Here is an 18,206-nt window from a genome sequence, read left to right as displayed (position 1 = left end):
CGAAATCCCTTACAAACATCTGCCTACTGACACTTTCCTGAGCTCAGAGCTTATCAGGTATAGTTTGTCACACACATAAAATCAACATGTGGCTAGAAAGAGCACAGTTATTCTATGGAAGGACAGCAAGTTAATGTTCCTGTCTCTCTGTTTTTATAATTATTTTGTTAATTGTGTCACAGAGTGAGGAAGAATTTAAGAGATTTTAGTTTGGTACATGCTCCCTGTTTAAGGAATAATAAAGCACCAAATCAAAAATTATTTTCTTTATTCCATAAACAATCATGTTCAGTACGCCATTTGATATGCTTGTCATTTCGCCAACGACATCTACATTGTTACATTATTTGTCTCAGTACATTCATCTGTTAAGGCCATACAAGATAATTTTATTTCCTAATTTAATCATAGAAACAAATCACAGAACAAAAAAGTATACGGACAGCAATAAACTTCAAGTTTTAATAGGTGCCACTAGTCTCCGAGTCTATGTAGGACACGTACAGGCAAGTACTAAATTACACAAACAAACACAAGACAGTGCTTCTGAGAAGCGAGTGATAATAGCGAACACATCGATCATTGCCGCCAATATATCTATTACAATGAAATGCTAAAAAAAAATAAAATCACAGATTGGGCAAAGATCTGCAATTGTAAAATATTTAAATGAAAATAAGAAATTGTGTAACGCCTTTTAGCGGCCTCTTTACTTCAGCACTTCCGCGGGAAACAGGTTAGTTAGAGGAGACTATGTCCAAAGCAGCTGAGTGTCAGTTAACACAAAGTCAAACTCAAAAAGCTGACATTTGAGGGCCCAGGGCTCATTAACATTTTCACGTCAGCACGGCCACTGTGGGCCCCAAGGATGAGGCTACCAGTATCCCAAATTCAGCACAATAACCCGTTTGTCCGAAACGCCAATAAAAGCATTCCACGAAATTATAGCAGATAATGAAACATCCAGAGAGGCAGTACCTACAGACGGTGTTTTATTAACAACAACATGACTCCGTCATTCAGATTACGTAGCCTGCCACCCGGGGGAGGGCGCCATCGACATTTAAAGCGCTATTCTGCAGCGTGGACCTATAAACGAGGGGTTTCCTGTTCACATGATGTGATCATTTATTGTCACATATCCGGATAAATAAATACACACACCGTGACAAGTAAATAAACTGGAAAAAAGAAGTGTCTAGGACGAAGCTGTCAGAAGGAATGGCGCAAATGGTGGTGTTAATCTGCAGATACGATACAGGGGTGTGAAAGGAAAGGAATTGTGAACAATGACGATCATGTATAGGCCACGACACGAACAAGGCAGACTCTAACTAGCAGCAGAGAGCTAAGGCAGTGCCTAGAGCGTCGCGGCCGGCTCCCCCGTGTCGGCGTCCTGCGCGACGCGCTTCGGCTCTGGATTGGTCGGCGGGGCGTCCGAGTCCGTGCGCGCGGGCGGCGAGGCGTGCGCGTTAGCAGCCCGCTGCCGCTCGACGCGGGCCACCAGCGACTTGTACAGCTGCTCCGTCTCCTTCTGGGAGCCGGACACGAGGAAGACCTTGACCTCGCCGGTCGTGTCCATGGCGGTGAGGCGCACGCTCTTGGGACTGGCGCGCTCCACCACCATGCCGGCCCACACCTTCGTGTTAATGACGACGCGCAGGTTGCCCGCCGTGCGCACCACGACGCGCGACTGTGCGCCCAGCGCCGATTCGCGGTCGTTGAGACGCAATGTGCCGCGGCCGCGCTCAACCCACGTGCCCTTGGACTTCTCGAACGCGTACAGCTTGCAGTTCATCTGCACCACGTTCGCCTCGTCCTCCTCGCCGGTGACCACGGCCACCTCCTCGTACTTCCTCTTGGCGGCCCGCGATTCTTCGTATTCTCTCGCCGCGTCGCTCAGGCTCTTGGACGGCGGCCTCTCCGCGCCTTCGCTGTTGCTTCCGTCGTTGCTGTCCTCCTTCCTGATCACCGACGTGAACAACATTTCGGAGGAATTAGCTCCATTCGATTCTAAATGCTGTTGAGTTGCTGCATTGTTTTCCTTCGTTTCTACTCTGTCTAACAAGTTCTGCCCGAACACAAAAGTAGGGGGCGCAGATGCCACTGTCACAACAGGATTGACGACCGGTGGTACCGACACCACAGGAGTGACAACAGACGATCCGGTGGTCAGCCGAACAAACTTTGGGAGCGCCGTCGAACTGGAAACCTGAGTTTCTGATGCACACTGACTATCACCACTCTCTCCCAACCCTTTCTCTTCCTTCTCCTCTTTATCTTCGCTAAAAGCGGGTACTCTAGCGAACGGGTTCTTCGGAGGTGCAGTTTTTTCTGATATCTGCAAATCTGCCGTAGTAGCAGCCAGCTGAGAAGGTCTAAGAACTGCAGATTTCGTTGCATTTGTTTCGTCTCTAACATCTGAGCCCGACTCAGAAGAAGCGACAGTCTTTGATTCGTCTCCAACAGAATCATTACCTGCAGTGGGATCTGACCCCTTCTCCGGTGAAGCTACGGCCAACTTTGAGGGCCTAAGAAAAATGGGCTTGCTCGGACTTGACCCGGCAGCAGGCTCCTTAGATAAATCGGAAGAAATGGAGGGCTTGGCCCCGAATAAGCTAGACGTTGCAGCAGATTTTCCCGTTCCGTCGTTTTGCTCTGAAACGGGAGCTGTCAGTTTCGAGGGACGCAGAAGGAAAGGCCTCGCCGATCCTGCCTGATCTTTAGTTGCCGTCGCAAAGGAAAACGCCATGGGTCTCACACCAAATGCAGAAGAAAAGGAACCACTGTCCGGTTTCGATGCGGCACTTCCCAATTCAGAGGAACTTCCCGATAGCACGGACGGCCGCAGTAGCAACGGTTTCCCAACGTTAGGATGAGTTACTGAATCTGTTGGCGGGCGGGACGAAAAGTTCTTCAGTGGGGAGAATACGGGAGGATCAGTATGTACTTTGTCTCTCTGAAACTTCACTTCTTCATTGCGATTGTCTTCCACAACAGAAGCTTCAGACGACAACGAATTATTGGCATCTCCAACATTATCGTTATCCTTCCGCTGTTGGTCCAGCGGACCGTCCTGCAGCACATCTGGTTTAGTATTTTCCATCCTAGTGTCCATAAAATTAATCAAAAGCTATTGCTCATTACAGTTTCACACGATCACTGGTTTCGGTGTCACGTAATCGCTGCTAAGCCGCGTACTCTTCCAGTAAGTGCCTTGTAGATGCTGATTTTGGCTGGCTTCTTCCTTAAGGATTCCTCCAGTCTTCAGTGTACTCTAGTTTATCAAAAGAACAAAAAGAAATAATTAAAAAAAATAAAATTCACATTCAGTTTCATTGTATATGTCTTTAAATTAAGATATGAACAAGACCGAATAGCTTTAGTAAAATATCAATATGGAATCAGTTATCAGACAAATAAGTATTATAATTTTCAATAAATTAGTCAACACTAACGAATCTGGTGCAGTGCAAAATTTAATTCACAGATTCGTACAAAGTTTCCTCAGAGTCAAAGTAAAAATGAATTTTAACGCAAAAAATGCATATTTATAAGGTACCAGCCAGTTCGAAATAACATTACTATAAAACAACACATTAGTGGCGTAATATTACTTATGAGATGGTGGTGGTTGTTGGGATGTTTAAGGGGGACTAAACAGCGAAGGTCATCAGTCCCCCATTCCAAAATCAGGCGAGCCCAAAATCGACGGAACAGGTAAAAACCAAAGGGGGAGGAGACGTCCCCCCAGGAGCTAAAAGAACACAAATGCAGCAACAAACACTACAAACAAGAACAGGACAGAGGAACACCAGACAGAAAGAAACAGAAGAAAGGAAGATGGCCGGAGACTGGTTGACTGACCACGAGAACAAAAATGGGAAAGAGTCAACCATCTCACGGCACACCAGAACAGCAACAGACACAAGGACAAAAGACACAGAAAGGGAAAGGTGCAGGACCTCCCTAAATCGAACCATAAAACGGACTACCACGGATAAAATTTAAAACGTCATCAGCCCTGGAGGCATCGTCAGATAAAACCAAAGCCAAAGTGCCCGGGAGATTAAAAGATTGCCGGAGTGTGCGCAGTCGAGGACACTCCAGCAAAATGTGGCCGACCGTCAGCCGGGACCCACACTGACACAGGGGGGGATCCTCCTGACGCAAGAGATGGCCGTGCGTCAGGTACGTATGGCCGATGCCCAGCCGACACAGGACTACCGAGTCCCTGCGAGAAGCCCGCAGGGAGGAACGCCACACGGCGGTCGTCTCCTTGACAGCTCGCAGTTTATTCGGGGCTGTCATGCCACGCCACTCAGCAGCCCACATCCCAATCAGCTTACGGCGCAACACCATCTGCTGGTCGCGAGCCGTAAGGCCGATCTCCAAAGCCGGGGCGTCGATCGCCCCTTTGGCCAGCCTGTCTACACGTTCGTTCCCTGGGATGCCAACATGACCGGGCGTCCAAACCAGGACCACCGAACGACCAGAACGGGCAATGGCGGAAACAGTCTCCTGAATGGAGGACACCAGAGGAGAGGAGGGATAGCAGCGGTCGATGGCCTGAAGGCTGCTCAGGGAGTCGCTGCAGATCACGACGGACCTACCTAAGCAGAAACGCATATGGTCAAGAGCGCGCAATATGGCCACCAGCTCTGCAGTAAAAATACTGCAGCCAGCCGGCAAGGAGCGCTGCTCAACATGAGCAGCATGAGCAAAAGAGTAGGCAGTGCGACCATCAACCAGGGAACCATCAGTGTAGACAGTCTCACAGTCCGAAAATGAGGCGAGGAGAGCAAGAAAACGGCGACGGAGGGCCACAGGCGGAACCGAGTCCTTGGGTCCCTGTGCCAAGTCCAGACGGACGGACGGCCGGGACAAACACCAGGGAGGCGTAGGTGTACGGACCCGGAAGGGAGGCAGAAGAGGGAATGACCCCAGTCCTGACAGCAGGGACTGGACACGGGCAGCTATGGAAAGCCCAGACCTAGGGCGCCGTTCGGGCAGATGGAGGACCATAGCAGGGAAAAACAGGCGACGATTGGGATGATCTGGCGAGCAATGAACGTGGACAGCATAGTCGACAAGCAGACGATGGCGGCGAATCCGCAGTGGGGGAACCCCGGCCTCCACCAGTAGACTATCCACGGGGCTGGTGCGAAAAGCGCCAGTGGCAAGCCTAACCCCACAGTGGTGTATGGGGTCTAACAACTTTAACACTGAGGGGGACGCAGACCCATAGGCCAGGCTCCCATAATCAAGCCGGGACTGCACAAGGGCTCTGTACAACCGCAGCAGCGTGCAGCGATCTGCACCCCAAGACGTGTGGCTAAGGCAGCGGAGGGCGTTGAGGTGCCGCCAGCATTTTTGCTTCAGCTGAGTAACATGAGGAACCCATGTGAGCCGGGCATCAAACACGAGTCCCAAGAAGCGGCAAGTGTCCACCACTTCAAGCAGGTGGCCGTCGAGGTAAAGTGCAGGATGAGGGTGGACCGTCCGACGCCTGCAGAAGTGCATTACTCGAGTCTTGGCAGCAGAGAACTGAAAGCCATGAGTCAGTGCCCATGATGCTGCCTTGCGAACGGCGACTTGCAGCCTGCGTTCGGCGACTCCCGTAGTCGTGGAGCTAAATGAGATGCAGAAGTCGTCGGCATACAAAGAACGAGACACCGACGACCCCACTGCTGCTGCCAGACCATTAATGGCCACTAAAAATAAGGAGACGCTCAACACCGAGCCCTGCGGGACCCCATTTTCCTGTATATAAGAGGAACTAGAGGTGACGCCGACTTGCACCCGGAAAGAGCTGCGCAATAAAAAGGTTTGAAGGAAAGCCGGGAGCCGACCACGAAGACCCCACCCATGCAACGTGGCGAGGATGTGATGCCTCCATGTGGTGTCATACGCCTTCCGCAGATCGAAAAATACAGCAACAAGATGCTGACGTCGGGCAAAAGCCGTACGGACAGCAGATTCCAGCCGCACCAAATTGTCCACTGCAGACCGGCCCCGACGGAAGCCACCCTGGGATGGAGCGAGGAGACCGCGCGACTCAAGGACCCAACACAAACGCCGCCCCACCATACGTTCGAGCAATTTGCACAAAACGTTGGTGAGGGTAATGGGACGATAGCTGTCCACCGCCAGTGGGTCCGCACCGGGTTTCAAGATGGGGACAATAACGCCCTCCCGCCATTGCGACGGGAACACGCCTTCGCTCCAAATGCGATTAAATATCGCGAGAATGTGTCTCTGGCAGTCCCTGGAGAGATGCTTCAGCATCTGCGCGTGGATGCAGTCTGGGCCTGGTGCTGTATCAGGGCAATCGGCGAGGGCGGCGAGGAATTCCCTCTCGCTGAAAGGAGCATTGTATGTTTCAGAACGACGCGTGTGGAATGAGAACGGCGTCCGCTCGGCTCGCTCCTTTAGAGAGCGAAAGGCGGGGGGATAGGATGCAGTCGCAGAGCTCTGAGCAAAGTGCGCGGCTAGCCGTTCAGCAATGGCGGCAGCGTCCGTGCAGACAGCGCCGTCCCAGGAGAGCCCAGGGACACCCATAGGGGTCTGGGAGCCATAAATCCGCCGGATCCGGGACCACACGTGCGAGGACGAGACACGGGAGCCCAGGGAGGAGACGTACCTCTCCCAGCACTCCTGCTTACGCCGTGCAATAAGACGACGGGCGAAGGCACGGAGCCTCTTAAAAGGCGATGAGGGTCTCCAGAGACGGGTGCCGCCTATGACGCTGGGGAGCCCGCCTACGGTCGCGAATAGCCTCAGCAATCTCCGGCGACCACCAGGGGACAGCCTTCCGCCGAGGGAGGCCAGAGGAACGGGGGATGGCAGCCTCGGCCGCCGAAATGATGGACGTGGTGAAAACACGGACCACCTCGTCAATGTCACCCTGTGGGGGAGACGCAATGGGTACAGCGGAAGTAAAAGCTGGCCAGTCAGCCCTGTGGAGAGCCCAGCGGGGCAAGTGCCCAGAAGAATGACACTGTGGCAGTGACAAATAGATGGGAAAATGGTCACTGCCACACAGGTCAGGATGCACCCTCCAGTGGAGGGATGGGACAAGTCCAGGGCTGCAAATAGAGAGATCGATGGCCGAGAACGAGCCATGGGCCACACTGAAATGCGTGGGAGCACCGGTGTTCAAGAGGCTAAGGTCGAGCTGAGCCAACACATGCTCCACGGCCCGACCGCGATCATCGGAGACAGTCCCACCCCATAGAGGATTGTGGGCATTGAAATCGCCCAGAAGCAGCAATGGTGGCGGGAGTTGAGCCAGCAGCGCAGCCAAGACATGGCGGGGGAGCTCCCCATCCGGAGGAATGTAAACAGAGCAAACAGTAATAGCCGGCGAGAGCTCAACCCTGGCAGCAACTGCCTCTAAAGGCGTCTGAAGGGGTACTGGCGAGCTACAGACAGAGTGGTGAACAAAGAGGCAAACCCCACCTGACGCTCGGTGACAGGCAGCACGGTTCTTATAGTATCCCCGATAACCGCGAAGGGCGGGGGTCCGCAGTGCAGGAAACCAAGTTTCCTGCAGAGCAATGCGGAGAACAGGGGAATCACTCAGAAGCATCCGGAGCTCTGGCAGGTGGCGGAAATAACCGCCGCAGTTCCATTGGAGAATGGAAGCAGGAAGGGACTGGGAGGGCGTGAATGCGACTAAGAGGCAGACAGCGCTTCAGAGCCAACCGCCGCCACTGGGGGAGAGTCAGCTGAGTCCATAGGAGAGGCCCCCAAGGGTTCCGTGAGGGCGAGATCCGCGGCAGAGGCGAGGATCTCCACCTCATCCCCGGAGCCAGGGCTATGTACAGCAGGCGGTGCTGAAACCGCCGGAACGTCCTTCTTCTTGGACACATTCCGTTCCTTCTTCTCGCGTCTGCCCGTAGGGTGAGAGGGCTGGGAGAGCTTCTCTGAAGGAGCGTCGGAGGCTGACGACGACGCAGAAGCCCTACGACCAGCAGGTGGTGGAACCTTCAGCCACTGGCTGACATCCGGCTGGGAAGGAGAAGAAACGGAGGAAGGGAGAGCCCCGAGGGACCCCTTCCGCGAGAGAGGAACCGGCGGAGGCAACGCCGCCGGAGAAGGAGGGGGAGGAATCGAGCCTCCCGGTTGTGGAGCAGATGTCACTCCCGAAGTAAGCTTGGGGGGAGCGACAGAAGAGGGTTTGCCCCCAACTGCTAAGGGGGCAAGAGAGGAAGGCTTGCCCCCAGGCACGAGGGGGGCAGACAGAGATACATGGCCCCGAGGGCCCACTGAAGGCGGCACAGATGAAGCGACAACCGTCGCTCGTGCGGGCGACGATAACGTGGCTGCAGCATAAGATGTTCGAAGGGAAGCAGGATACAACCTTTCATATTTCTGTTTAGCCTCTCGATAAGTAAGCCGGTCCAGGGTCTTAAATTCCATGATCTTCCGCTCCTTATGAAGAACGGGGCAATCCGGCGAGCATGGAGAGTGGTGCTCCCCACAGTTAACACATACAGGCGGAGGCGCACATGGAGAATCAGGATGAGAGGGGCGTCCGCAATCTCGACATGTAGCGCTGGATAGGCAACGGGAGGACATATGCCCAAACTTCCAGCACTGGAAGCACCGCATCGGGGGAGGCACGTATGGCTTGACGTCGCAACGGTAAACCATCACCTTGACCTTCTCGGGCAAGACATCACCCTCAAAGGCCAAGATAAAGGCACCGGTGGCCACCCTGTTTGTCTTGGGTCCTCGATGGACACGACGGACAAAATGCACACCACGTCGTTCCAAGTCGGCTCTCAGCTCGTCATCGGATTGCAACAAGAGGTCACGATGGTAAATAATCCCCTGGACCATATTTAAGCTACTGTGGGGAGTGACGGTAACAGGGACGTCACCCAGCTTATCACACAAGAGCAACGCTCGTGACTGGGCTGGGGAGGACGTCTTGAGGAGGATGGACCCATTCCTCATTTTTGACAACCCCGCCACTTCCCCAAACTTATCCTCCAGGTGTTCCACAAAAAACATAGGCTTCGTCGGAAGAAAGGAGTCACCATCAGTCCTGCTGCAGACAAGGTATTGCGGTACGTAAGGCTCCCGCTTGGCACTAGATCGGCGTCCCTCCCATGGCGCAGCCAACGAGGGGAACGTCTGAGGGTCATACTGCGCAGCATCGAAGTCGACTCTACCTCGCTTAGAGACGCTGGTGGCCGTGCGACCACCAGCTTGATGTGATTTATTGCGCTTCATTGCGCCACATCCGCCCAGATGCCACCTACTCCGAACGAGGGCTCTCCCCAAGGGCGCCACCCAGCCAAAGCAACGGGTACCTGGCCGATATCCCGTTGCCCGGAGTCCCCGTGCCCCAGACAAGATGGGCACATACTCCTTGGCATGCATGGGGAGGAAACAGCTCAGGCATCTGTAGTGCGATCCCTGCGTGGTCAGGGGGCTACCACCAAGAGGGTACATGACGACCCCACCACAACGGACTGGCTACCGTGCTGGATTTTAGGTGTTTAAAGGGTCCACAGTTGTCGTAGGCGCTAAGAAGAAGAGTGCGCACAAGGCGAGAAGGAGACCACCCGGAAGATGTTGGGCGTAGTCCCCCCCACACGACAATAGGTAACATGCAAGATGGTGGAGCATGATGGACCAATACAAAAACACCACGTAAGGTGTCCTTCCCCAAATGGCACGCACTGACGACGGAAATTTGGAAGAAAAAAGGAGGTCAAACCCAAGAGGGGACCATCACAGAAGGCCGAAACGTTTGAGACTCCTTTTAGTCGCCTCTTACGACAGGCAGGAATACCGCGGGCCTATTCTTACCCCCGAACCCGCAGGGGGCTTACTTATGAGAATGCCTATCGCTTTCACATTTATTTTGTTATCATTAACCGGGTTTTAACGCGAGAAAGGTATTGCATTTTTGCGACACCACACATGCTCAAATTTTGCACTGCTGTAAACATAGCAAAAATGTATTCAAACAATTAGAAACCAATCGAGCTGCCAACAGCAAACAATCAACTCTCGAGGAAGAGAGTCGACGGGTGTTTGGCATGTACTTATACAGTTTATTCCTGAGTGACAGAAAGGGACTGACAGAACTCTAGACAGATCAATAACATAATCACAAAGTTACTACAAAAGCTGACCAAGTGAAAACAAGCGCAATGATTGTTAATGTTTGAAGAATTCAATGAAATCGAGCAGTCAGTAAATCCAACGTTAGGTCAAACTTAGTAAGGTAGGAGAACTGGCCTCATGTTTAGCAACGGTGTATGGTAGGCTGCTGAAACAACAAAACAAATTACACGACTGAAAAAATATGATAGTAGTTTTGCTATATAAAAGAAGAGTCGAATCTCCGCAGAAGAATAGACTTATCTCACTGACTTCATTTGTCATCGCACATGATGCATTTTCTGCACATCCCACAATAACATTGCATCCGCAATGTCCGATCGCGTGGAACCAAGCTTGCTCTTCTAGTTAGAACGTCCGGAAGGAACAAGACGGCATGTTTCTTTGGTTCCAGAGAGTCTTCGATACAGTCGCCTAGTAACCGAAATAATTACATATCGAATATTCGATCAGGTAAGCGACTGAACTGAAGACTTCCTTGCAAACAGAATTTACTGCATCGTCCTAATGGGGAAGTGTCATGGGATGCGGAAGTAGCGTCCGATGAGCATCGCTTCAGACCTAACGTACCTTATCTCGAAAATGCTGTGTCTTTCTTAGGTACAATGCGTTTTATCAAACCGATAAGAAACAAGAGAGTGGTGAAACTTGGCTTCCATAGAAGCTGCTGGAAAATGGAGAAAACGAAACTGCACAAATTCAAAGAGGAATGATTTGTCAATATGAATTTCATCTGAAAAAGATCGGAAGCACCGATTACTAGAGAAGTGCCAGCGCAATAGGTCCGAGCAATGTTTATAACGCATGTCAATCACTCCTGAGGTATTCCACAGACGACGCAGTTGTGTACACGGATGTGAAATCATTAGGAACTTGTCGCAAAACGTAGAGACCGCTGAAGAACACCACCTAGTATGAATATTAGTATCTTATCTTAAATATAAATAACTTTAATGTGTGTAAAGAAATGAAAATATCCGATATGCCATCAGCCGTTGGACACAGTAAAAACAAAGACATACATAGAAATACATTATCTGTTCAAAAGTATCCGGACACCTAGTAGTGGACATTAATATGGAATGTATCCATCCTTCGCCATTATGGCGACTTGAATTCCGTGGGGTACTTTCAATGAGGTGTCTGAATGCATGTGGAAGAATGGCAGCCCATTCTTCCTTAAGAGCCAAAAAGTAAAGAAGGTAGTGATGTTGGAAACCGGGGTCTGGAGCGAAGTCGGCGTTTTAAATTATCTCACAAGTGTTCCGTTGAGTACAAGTTTTGGGCAGGCCAGTCTCTTTCAGGAATGTTACTGCCCACAAATCCCTTCCTCACATATGTTGTTTTGTGAGACGGTGCATTGTCACGCTGATAAGAATAATCATCGTCTCCGAACCCTTCCTCTACTAAACGCAGTACACAATGCTGTGAAAAGTGTTCACATCCCTGCGGATTCAGAGTTTTCTTAACTGCAATAAGAGAACCACACTGTAAACGAAACGCCCCCATACAGTACCACAACCTCCTCCTTACTTCTCTGTTGGCACCTCACATAATGGCTGGTAATGTTCTCCAGGCATTCGCCAAACTCAAACCGTTCCATCGGGTATCCACAGAGCATAGCGTGATTCGTTACTCCATATCACTTGCTTCCGGCCTTACACTGTCCAGTGGCATCGCTCTTTCAACCAACTCAAGCGACACTCAGCACTGACTACAGAAATGTTTGGCTTATGGGGAGCTGCTGGTCACTGTACCTCATTCTTTTTAATTCCCTGCGCACAATCACTGTGCTAGCTGGACTGCTGGTAGCAATTCCGAACTCCCGAGTGATCCCTTCCACTGATTTCACGCGAGATTTTTTACAACCACCTTTTGCCATGATCGACGGTTCCCGTCCGTATGTACATGAAGTATGCCAGCGATTGGTTTATCTGCGACTGCTCCTTCGCGTTTCCACTTCACAATCGTATCACCAACAATAGACCTACAGGGTTAGAAGGGGGTGAAATGTCCCTGATGGATTATTTACCGATGTTAGATCCACGTTCGGAGTCACTGAGCTCTCCTGACAGACCCACTCTGCTGTTGCTGCTTCTCAACCGGTAACCCAATACTCCCAGCCTCCTTTCATACTTGTGGGTCCGCCTCTCGCGACATCTACTGACCAATTCGGCATTACATAGGAGTTACCGCATACTTTTGAACAGACAAGTGCATCTGTCGAAGTAATTTACGATGGAAAGGCTGTACAAATCTAGCCATGGACTAGGTAGTTGCTTGACTTACTAGAAGAATACTACGACAGTCAACTCACGCGCTAAAGTGGTCGTTTACAAAACCCTCGTTCGGCCATGTGTTGCGTGCTCTTAGACGATATGGGACCCTTATCAAATTTTATTAACAGAAGAGAAAAAGAAAATTCCTAGAAAAGCTGCGTGTTTCATTATAGATTCACTTTGTCAGCATCAGAGTCTCAGAAGAAGGCTTGAACTACAACAGGAGACGCTGCACGAAAGGCTATGTTAATTGCGGAGAGACTTATTCACAAAATATGAAGAATCTACGTTATAAAACGAAGGTATTATTACATCACGAAAACATGCGTCTCATGAGAGATATGCTCACTGGTGCTGTGAAATTTGAGAAGCGGAAACAATAAAATGTATCACTTTCCGTTTAAATGACTGTCAAAGTGCAGCACGCAACTATATACAAAAGCACAAAATTACTGTAAAATTGGAGGGAGGGAAAAGGAGAGGACAGAAGAGGAGAGGTAGCGCAGTCACTGATTCTGCAAATCTCTGTTAGCTTCCACACATGATATTCCGTCCTATTAAAGGGGCAATGCTATTAGTCGGATTGGCGCTAATGAAGTCACAAACAGGTGACGAAAGCTGCAAAAGTTTTGACCTGTCTTCAATGTACCAATTAAATTTCTGCTTACATGCACAAAAGCAAGCAGAAAATAGATATGGTAGCAATAACTTTGGATCGTTCTAACAGACCACGACACGAATCATTTTCTTCAAAAGAACAATTCAGGCTATCCGATTACTTCCTTTTTAATGTATTTATTCGAAGTACTAAGGCCGTGATATGGTACAAATTAGGGAGTTTCAGTTTTTAATAGTACTAATTCATGCAAAAATTGTCAAAATTACTCTTGTGCAATAATAAACATCAACTGCACACCGACCAGCGCAGCGCCGTGGAAGTCAACGCTGACTTAACCAGCCGCCCTTCGTTGATCGGTCCACTTCGGTCTCAGACTTCGAGATCAGCAGTACTGAGTTAATAGGAAGACCAAACTTGTCTGCATTCTGCCAGTAGTAGTAGAGTGAAAAACTAATTGCATGTAGGAGGCACAGGAAACACATCACGTCACATCACAACAAAAAGTTATGTTTCTTCCTTTTTAGGAATAAAGTGTTCCATTAATCTGCAAGTGTTACGTACATATGATTTTGGACTTCTGCCACCGGCCATCGCAACTTCTCTCCTTCCTTGTTTGTGTTGGTGCTGAATTCCACAGTAGCCGACACTACTGTAGTAGACGAATTTGGACAGTGCTTATGGCTGTAATAACTTGAGTTGCCTGCAGGAGGTAAGAATCTCCCAAGTGGTGGAAAGAAACTTAACAACTTGCAACTTCTCCAGCGGCAAGATCTAACACCAGCTGTCGATCTTATGAATCGTCAGGTACCGCACAAATATGACATGCAACACATAATCATTGTACTTTTTTCACAAACTCGTACACTGAGAAATATGAAACTGTGGAGTAACTAGTCTCTCTAAATTAACTTCCTGAAACAGCGTGCTAGATGTGAAAATGGCGATTGAAAAAGTATTTCCTCATTTATGGATTTTCCTGCTCTGATTGTTATTGTCAAGGTTGAAAGTGGAGTGTCCTCAAAAACAACAAGAGCTTTCTCTCACAAAAATGCACAACGCAGTTCTTCTATGGCGCAGTCTCTACATTCTGACATCCGAGCCTACATGTACAAAAATGATTGCAGTTATTTAAGTATTATCCAAGATGAAATATTAAATATGGACTCGACATGAATATAGCGTCTCTGTAAATACAGTTGTAAGAACAAGTGTTCAAAATATTTAACTTACCGTGGCTATCTACCTCTGATGACTCCAAACACACACACCAGTCGTGCAAATTCACTGACCTGCAACAAATACAAAAGTAAATATCACTGAAATGTCAGACATTCCTTGGGACATATGAGTCTCAACTCTATCTATGGTAATGATAAAAGCTGAAGAAATAAATTAAAATTTGTGTCACGGTCGGTGACCTTGTCTCCTGCTGACTAGACAGATGTGTTAGCCATTACACCACCGTAGCAGTATAAATAACACAGCTGCACGGATATCCTAGTCTAATGCACTGAAGGTGTGAATTGGAGTTTGTTTAGGGAGGACATTGGTACTAGAGTAGTGCATGCAGCTGTGTTACCTCTAATGCTACTGTGGTGTAATGGCTAACACATGTGCCTAATAAGCAGGAGAGCCAGGTTCATTTCTGCAGCTTCTATCATTGTCAGCCATTACTTTTCGAATTAATATTTTTGATTTTACAAGTAAACTGGTACACATATACACACTCACATACACTGTAACAATTGCACATGTCCTTCGACAGTGAGAAAGTAGGAGTCATCTTACGTGCATCCAAACAAACAATATGTTCGATAGATTACTGTTGATGTTTGTTTTTCTGCTTTTAAACAGTCGAAATGTATTGTTTCTAAATTAACTAGAGTGGAGAATATCCTCAGAGGGTAATGTGAGACCCTATGGGGGGGGGGGGGAGGACCATCGAATCTAAAAAGCTGAGCTAGTCATGCTCGGATGCCATGGATTGCACCTAAACCACTCATTGAAAAGAAGAAGTACAAGCAATTTTTTTTTTAAGTAATGTAGACGGCCTCGGGGAAAGGCCTCAGTCTCAAAACGTGCACGTGAAAAACAGGAAGGGCGTAGATCTAGGAACCATCGGTTACAAAGTTGTAAATTTTCGTAGCTGTGTTGGGAAAGTACCAGAGCTCCAAGCGCTTACAGAAAGCACTGATGCTCAAGCCGTTATAGGCACTGAAAGCAGGCTAAAGCCGGAGATAAGCTCAGGCGAAATTTTTGCGAAGGAACTACCGGTGTTCAGAGAGGACAGGCTAAATACAGTTGGCGGTGGCTTGTTTGTTGCTGTTAGAAGTAGCGTATCTTGTAGCGAAATTGTCGTAGATAGTTCCTGCGAGTTAGTATGGGTAGAGATTATTCTTGGCAACTGGGAAACTCCGATTTAGTTCGTACTATGTGCTGTCGTCCACCAGAACGCGCGTAAACATTAATTAAAGTCACCCCAGAACTACGGAGCACAGGAAACGCATAACTGTGCTTAACTAATACGTATACCTTCCGCGGCGAAGTTCGCATAGCGTTAGATCGTCATACCACGGGTCCCGGGATCATACTCCAATGATGACAATTAATTATTTTTTACTGCATTATGCGTGAAAGTGTTGTATGGGACCATTAATATACTCGCAGGTGCGAAGCAATTGTTTCTTTATTCTACTGATCCGATTGTTCATTTTTATTCTGTGAAACAACATATCGACTAGCTACTTCATCACGAGTGGTGTCTGTTCTGTCGCACATGTCCGACAGAACACTACACCTGTCTACACACATGTGCTCTACAGGTTTGCTTCTTTCAACTAACTAAGCGAAAGCAGACTGCCCAAAGAACATTGCTTCCAACTCCGAAAAGTCCTGCCACACGCCAGGGAAATGATCACCCACATAACAGTTTCACGCGTAAACAGGTAAAACAAACTGTCATTATGCGGTTTGAACGAGGGACCCTTGGTAGGACGAACCTCGCTCTATCAACTTACCCACGAGAGATTACAACATTGTCACTCACAGATATGCCTTTCATGTGATCCGTAGTCGTGGTGTTACTTTTAATTTGGTCCCGGCGGAGGTTCGAGTCCTCCCTCGGGCATGGGTGTGCGTGTGTGTGTGTGTCCTTAGGATAATTTAGGTTAAATAGTGTGTAAGCTTAGGGACTGATGACCTTAGCAGTTAAGTCCCATAAGTTTTCGCATACACATTTGAACATTTTTGAACTTTTAATTACTGTATAAACCAAAACACCGATTTAGTTCGTTCTATCTACACACAAAGTTTGGTGCCGATCTGAGTGTCTTGACATTTGGAGGTTTGGTTTTAGTAACAAATAATTCTGTGCTAATAACGAGCATCAAAACGGATACGAGGATTAGTGTACACAGGGTTGTCGCAGCGAGACTGAATACCTTAACTACCGAACCCACCAAAATAAACGAAGAATATATCTGTTCAGAAAACGGATAAAAATACGCTTGACGCCTTCCTGAGAGAGAATCTACACTCCTTCCAAATTAACAATGGAAGTGTAGACCAGATGTGGATTGAATTCAAAGAAATAACATCCATAGCAATTGAGAGATTTACACCAAATAAATTAACAAACGACGTAGCTGATCCTCCATGATACACAAAACAGGTCAGAACACAGTTGCAGCAGGAACAACGAAAAAAGCATGCCAAATTTAAACGAATGGAGATCTTTTACAGAAGCTCGAAATTTGACGTGAACTTTAATGCGAGATGCTTACCATAGTTTCCACAACGGAACTTTGTCTCGGCATCTGGCACTAAATCCAAAGAGATTCTGGTCGTATATAAAGCATGCTAGTGGCAAGGCACAATCGATGCCTTCTCTGCGCGATGGGCATGGAAATACTATCGGTGCCAGTCCTGCTAAAGCAGAGTTACTAAACACAGCCTTCCGAAATTCCTCCACCATAGGAGGCGAAGCAAATATTCCAGAATTCGAATCAAGAACGCTGCCAACATGAGTAACTTAGAAGTAGGTATCGCGGAATAGAGAAGCGGAATAGAAGAAGAATAGAGAAGATGTGTCAGACACACTCACAGTTCGTAGCAACTGACAGAAAGTCAATGAGTAAAACAGAAATTATTTAAATTATTTCTGGCATTCAACAAGGTAATGTTAGTGTGAGGTCATTCCCGTGATTGCTAAAAGGAATCCATTAACCTCCGGTTACACGATAAATGAGTCAAATCTAAGGGCCGTAAATTCAGGTAAATACCTAGGAATTACTAATTAATTTGGAAGGAACACAGGAAACGTTGTGGGAAAGGCGAACCAAAGATTGCGTTTTATTGGCATAACACCCAGAAGATGCAACAGATCTCCTATAGACATTGCCTGCCACTGCGCTTGTCCGTCCTCTTTTGGAGTACTGCTGCACAGTGTGGGATCCTTACCAGATAGGATTAACGGAGTAAACCGAAGAAGTTCAAAGAAGAGCAGCACGTTTTCTATTATAGAGAAGTAGGGGAGAGAGTGTGACGGGCATGATACAGGATTTGGGGTAGACATCATTAAAACGAAGGCGCTTCTCGTTGCGGCAGGATCTTCTCATGAAATTTCAATCACCAATTTTCTCTTCCCAATACGAAAATGTTTTGTTGAGGGCGCCCTTCATAGGGAAAAACGATAATCATAATAAAATAAGGAAAATATGATATCGCAGATCGCACATACGCTTTTTCCGAGCATGTTCAAGAGTGGAATAACAGAGAATTACAGTGAAGTAGGTTCGATGAACCCTATGCCAAGCACTTAACTGTGATATGCAGAGTAGCCATGTAGATGTGTGTTAGAAAAGTAAGTCTAAGCGAAAGTTACTCCTTGAATAAATCTGAGTAAAATAAAAACGTGTTTGTTGAACCTTCACTACATCAAACTAAGAACAATTTCGTTGCAAATGCAAGAGACAGTGTTCGACAATCATAAACGTAGTGAGGAGACTACTGGGAGTGGGTTACTAGAAAATGCATACGTCATGATGCAACGAAAATACTGAAAGAGAATCAAAGTTAACCAACAGGGATTATTGTATAGTGTGCTAATATTTTGCTCGCGGCTTCGCCGAAACATGCGTGTTACACAATATAAATGCAGACGTGTT

General features: G+C 48.2%; 1 protein-coding gene across 8 annotated transcripts in view; it reads right to left on the bottom strand.

Moving 5' to 3' along the window:
• Positions 1 to 251: 251 nt before the first annotated feature.
• Positions 252 to 18,206, bottom strand: part of LOC124709976 (ran-binding protein 3) — a 313,168-nt gene continuing 295,213 nt past the window's right edge. For all 8 annotated transcript variants that reach the window (XM_047240886.1, XM_047240889.1, XM_047240890.1 and 5 more), the window contains 2 exons: positions 14,272 to 14,330; positions 252 to 3,277 (listed from right to left, as the gene is read on the bottom strand). In XM_047240886.1, the coding sequence (XP_047096842.1) occupies positions 1,361 to 3,118 (1,758 nt within the window). In that variant the 5' untranslated portion in view covers positions 3,119 to 3,277; positions 14,272 to 14,330 and the 3' untranslated portion in view covers positions 252 to 1,360. The remainder of the gene's footprint in view (positions 3,278 to 14,271; positions 14,331 to 18,206) is intronic.

This window comes from Schistocerca piceifrons, chromosome 1 (assembly GCF_021461385.2).
Source record: "Schistocerca piceifrons isolate TAMUIC-IGC-003096 chromosome 1, iqSchPice1.1, whole genome shotgun sequence".
Lineage (NCBI taxonomy): Eukaryota > Metazoa > Arthropoda > Insecta > Orthoptera > Acrididae > Schistocerca > Schistocerca piceifrons.
The sequence above is the reverse complement of the archived record's forward strand: the minus strand, read 5'-3'. Positions and strand labels throughout refer to the sequence as shown.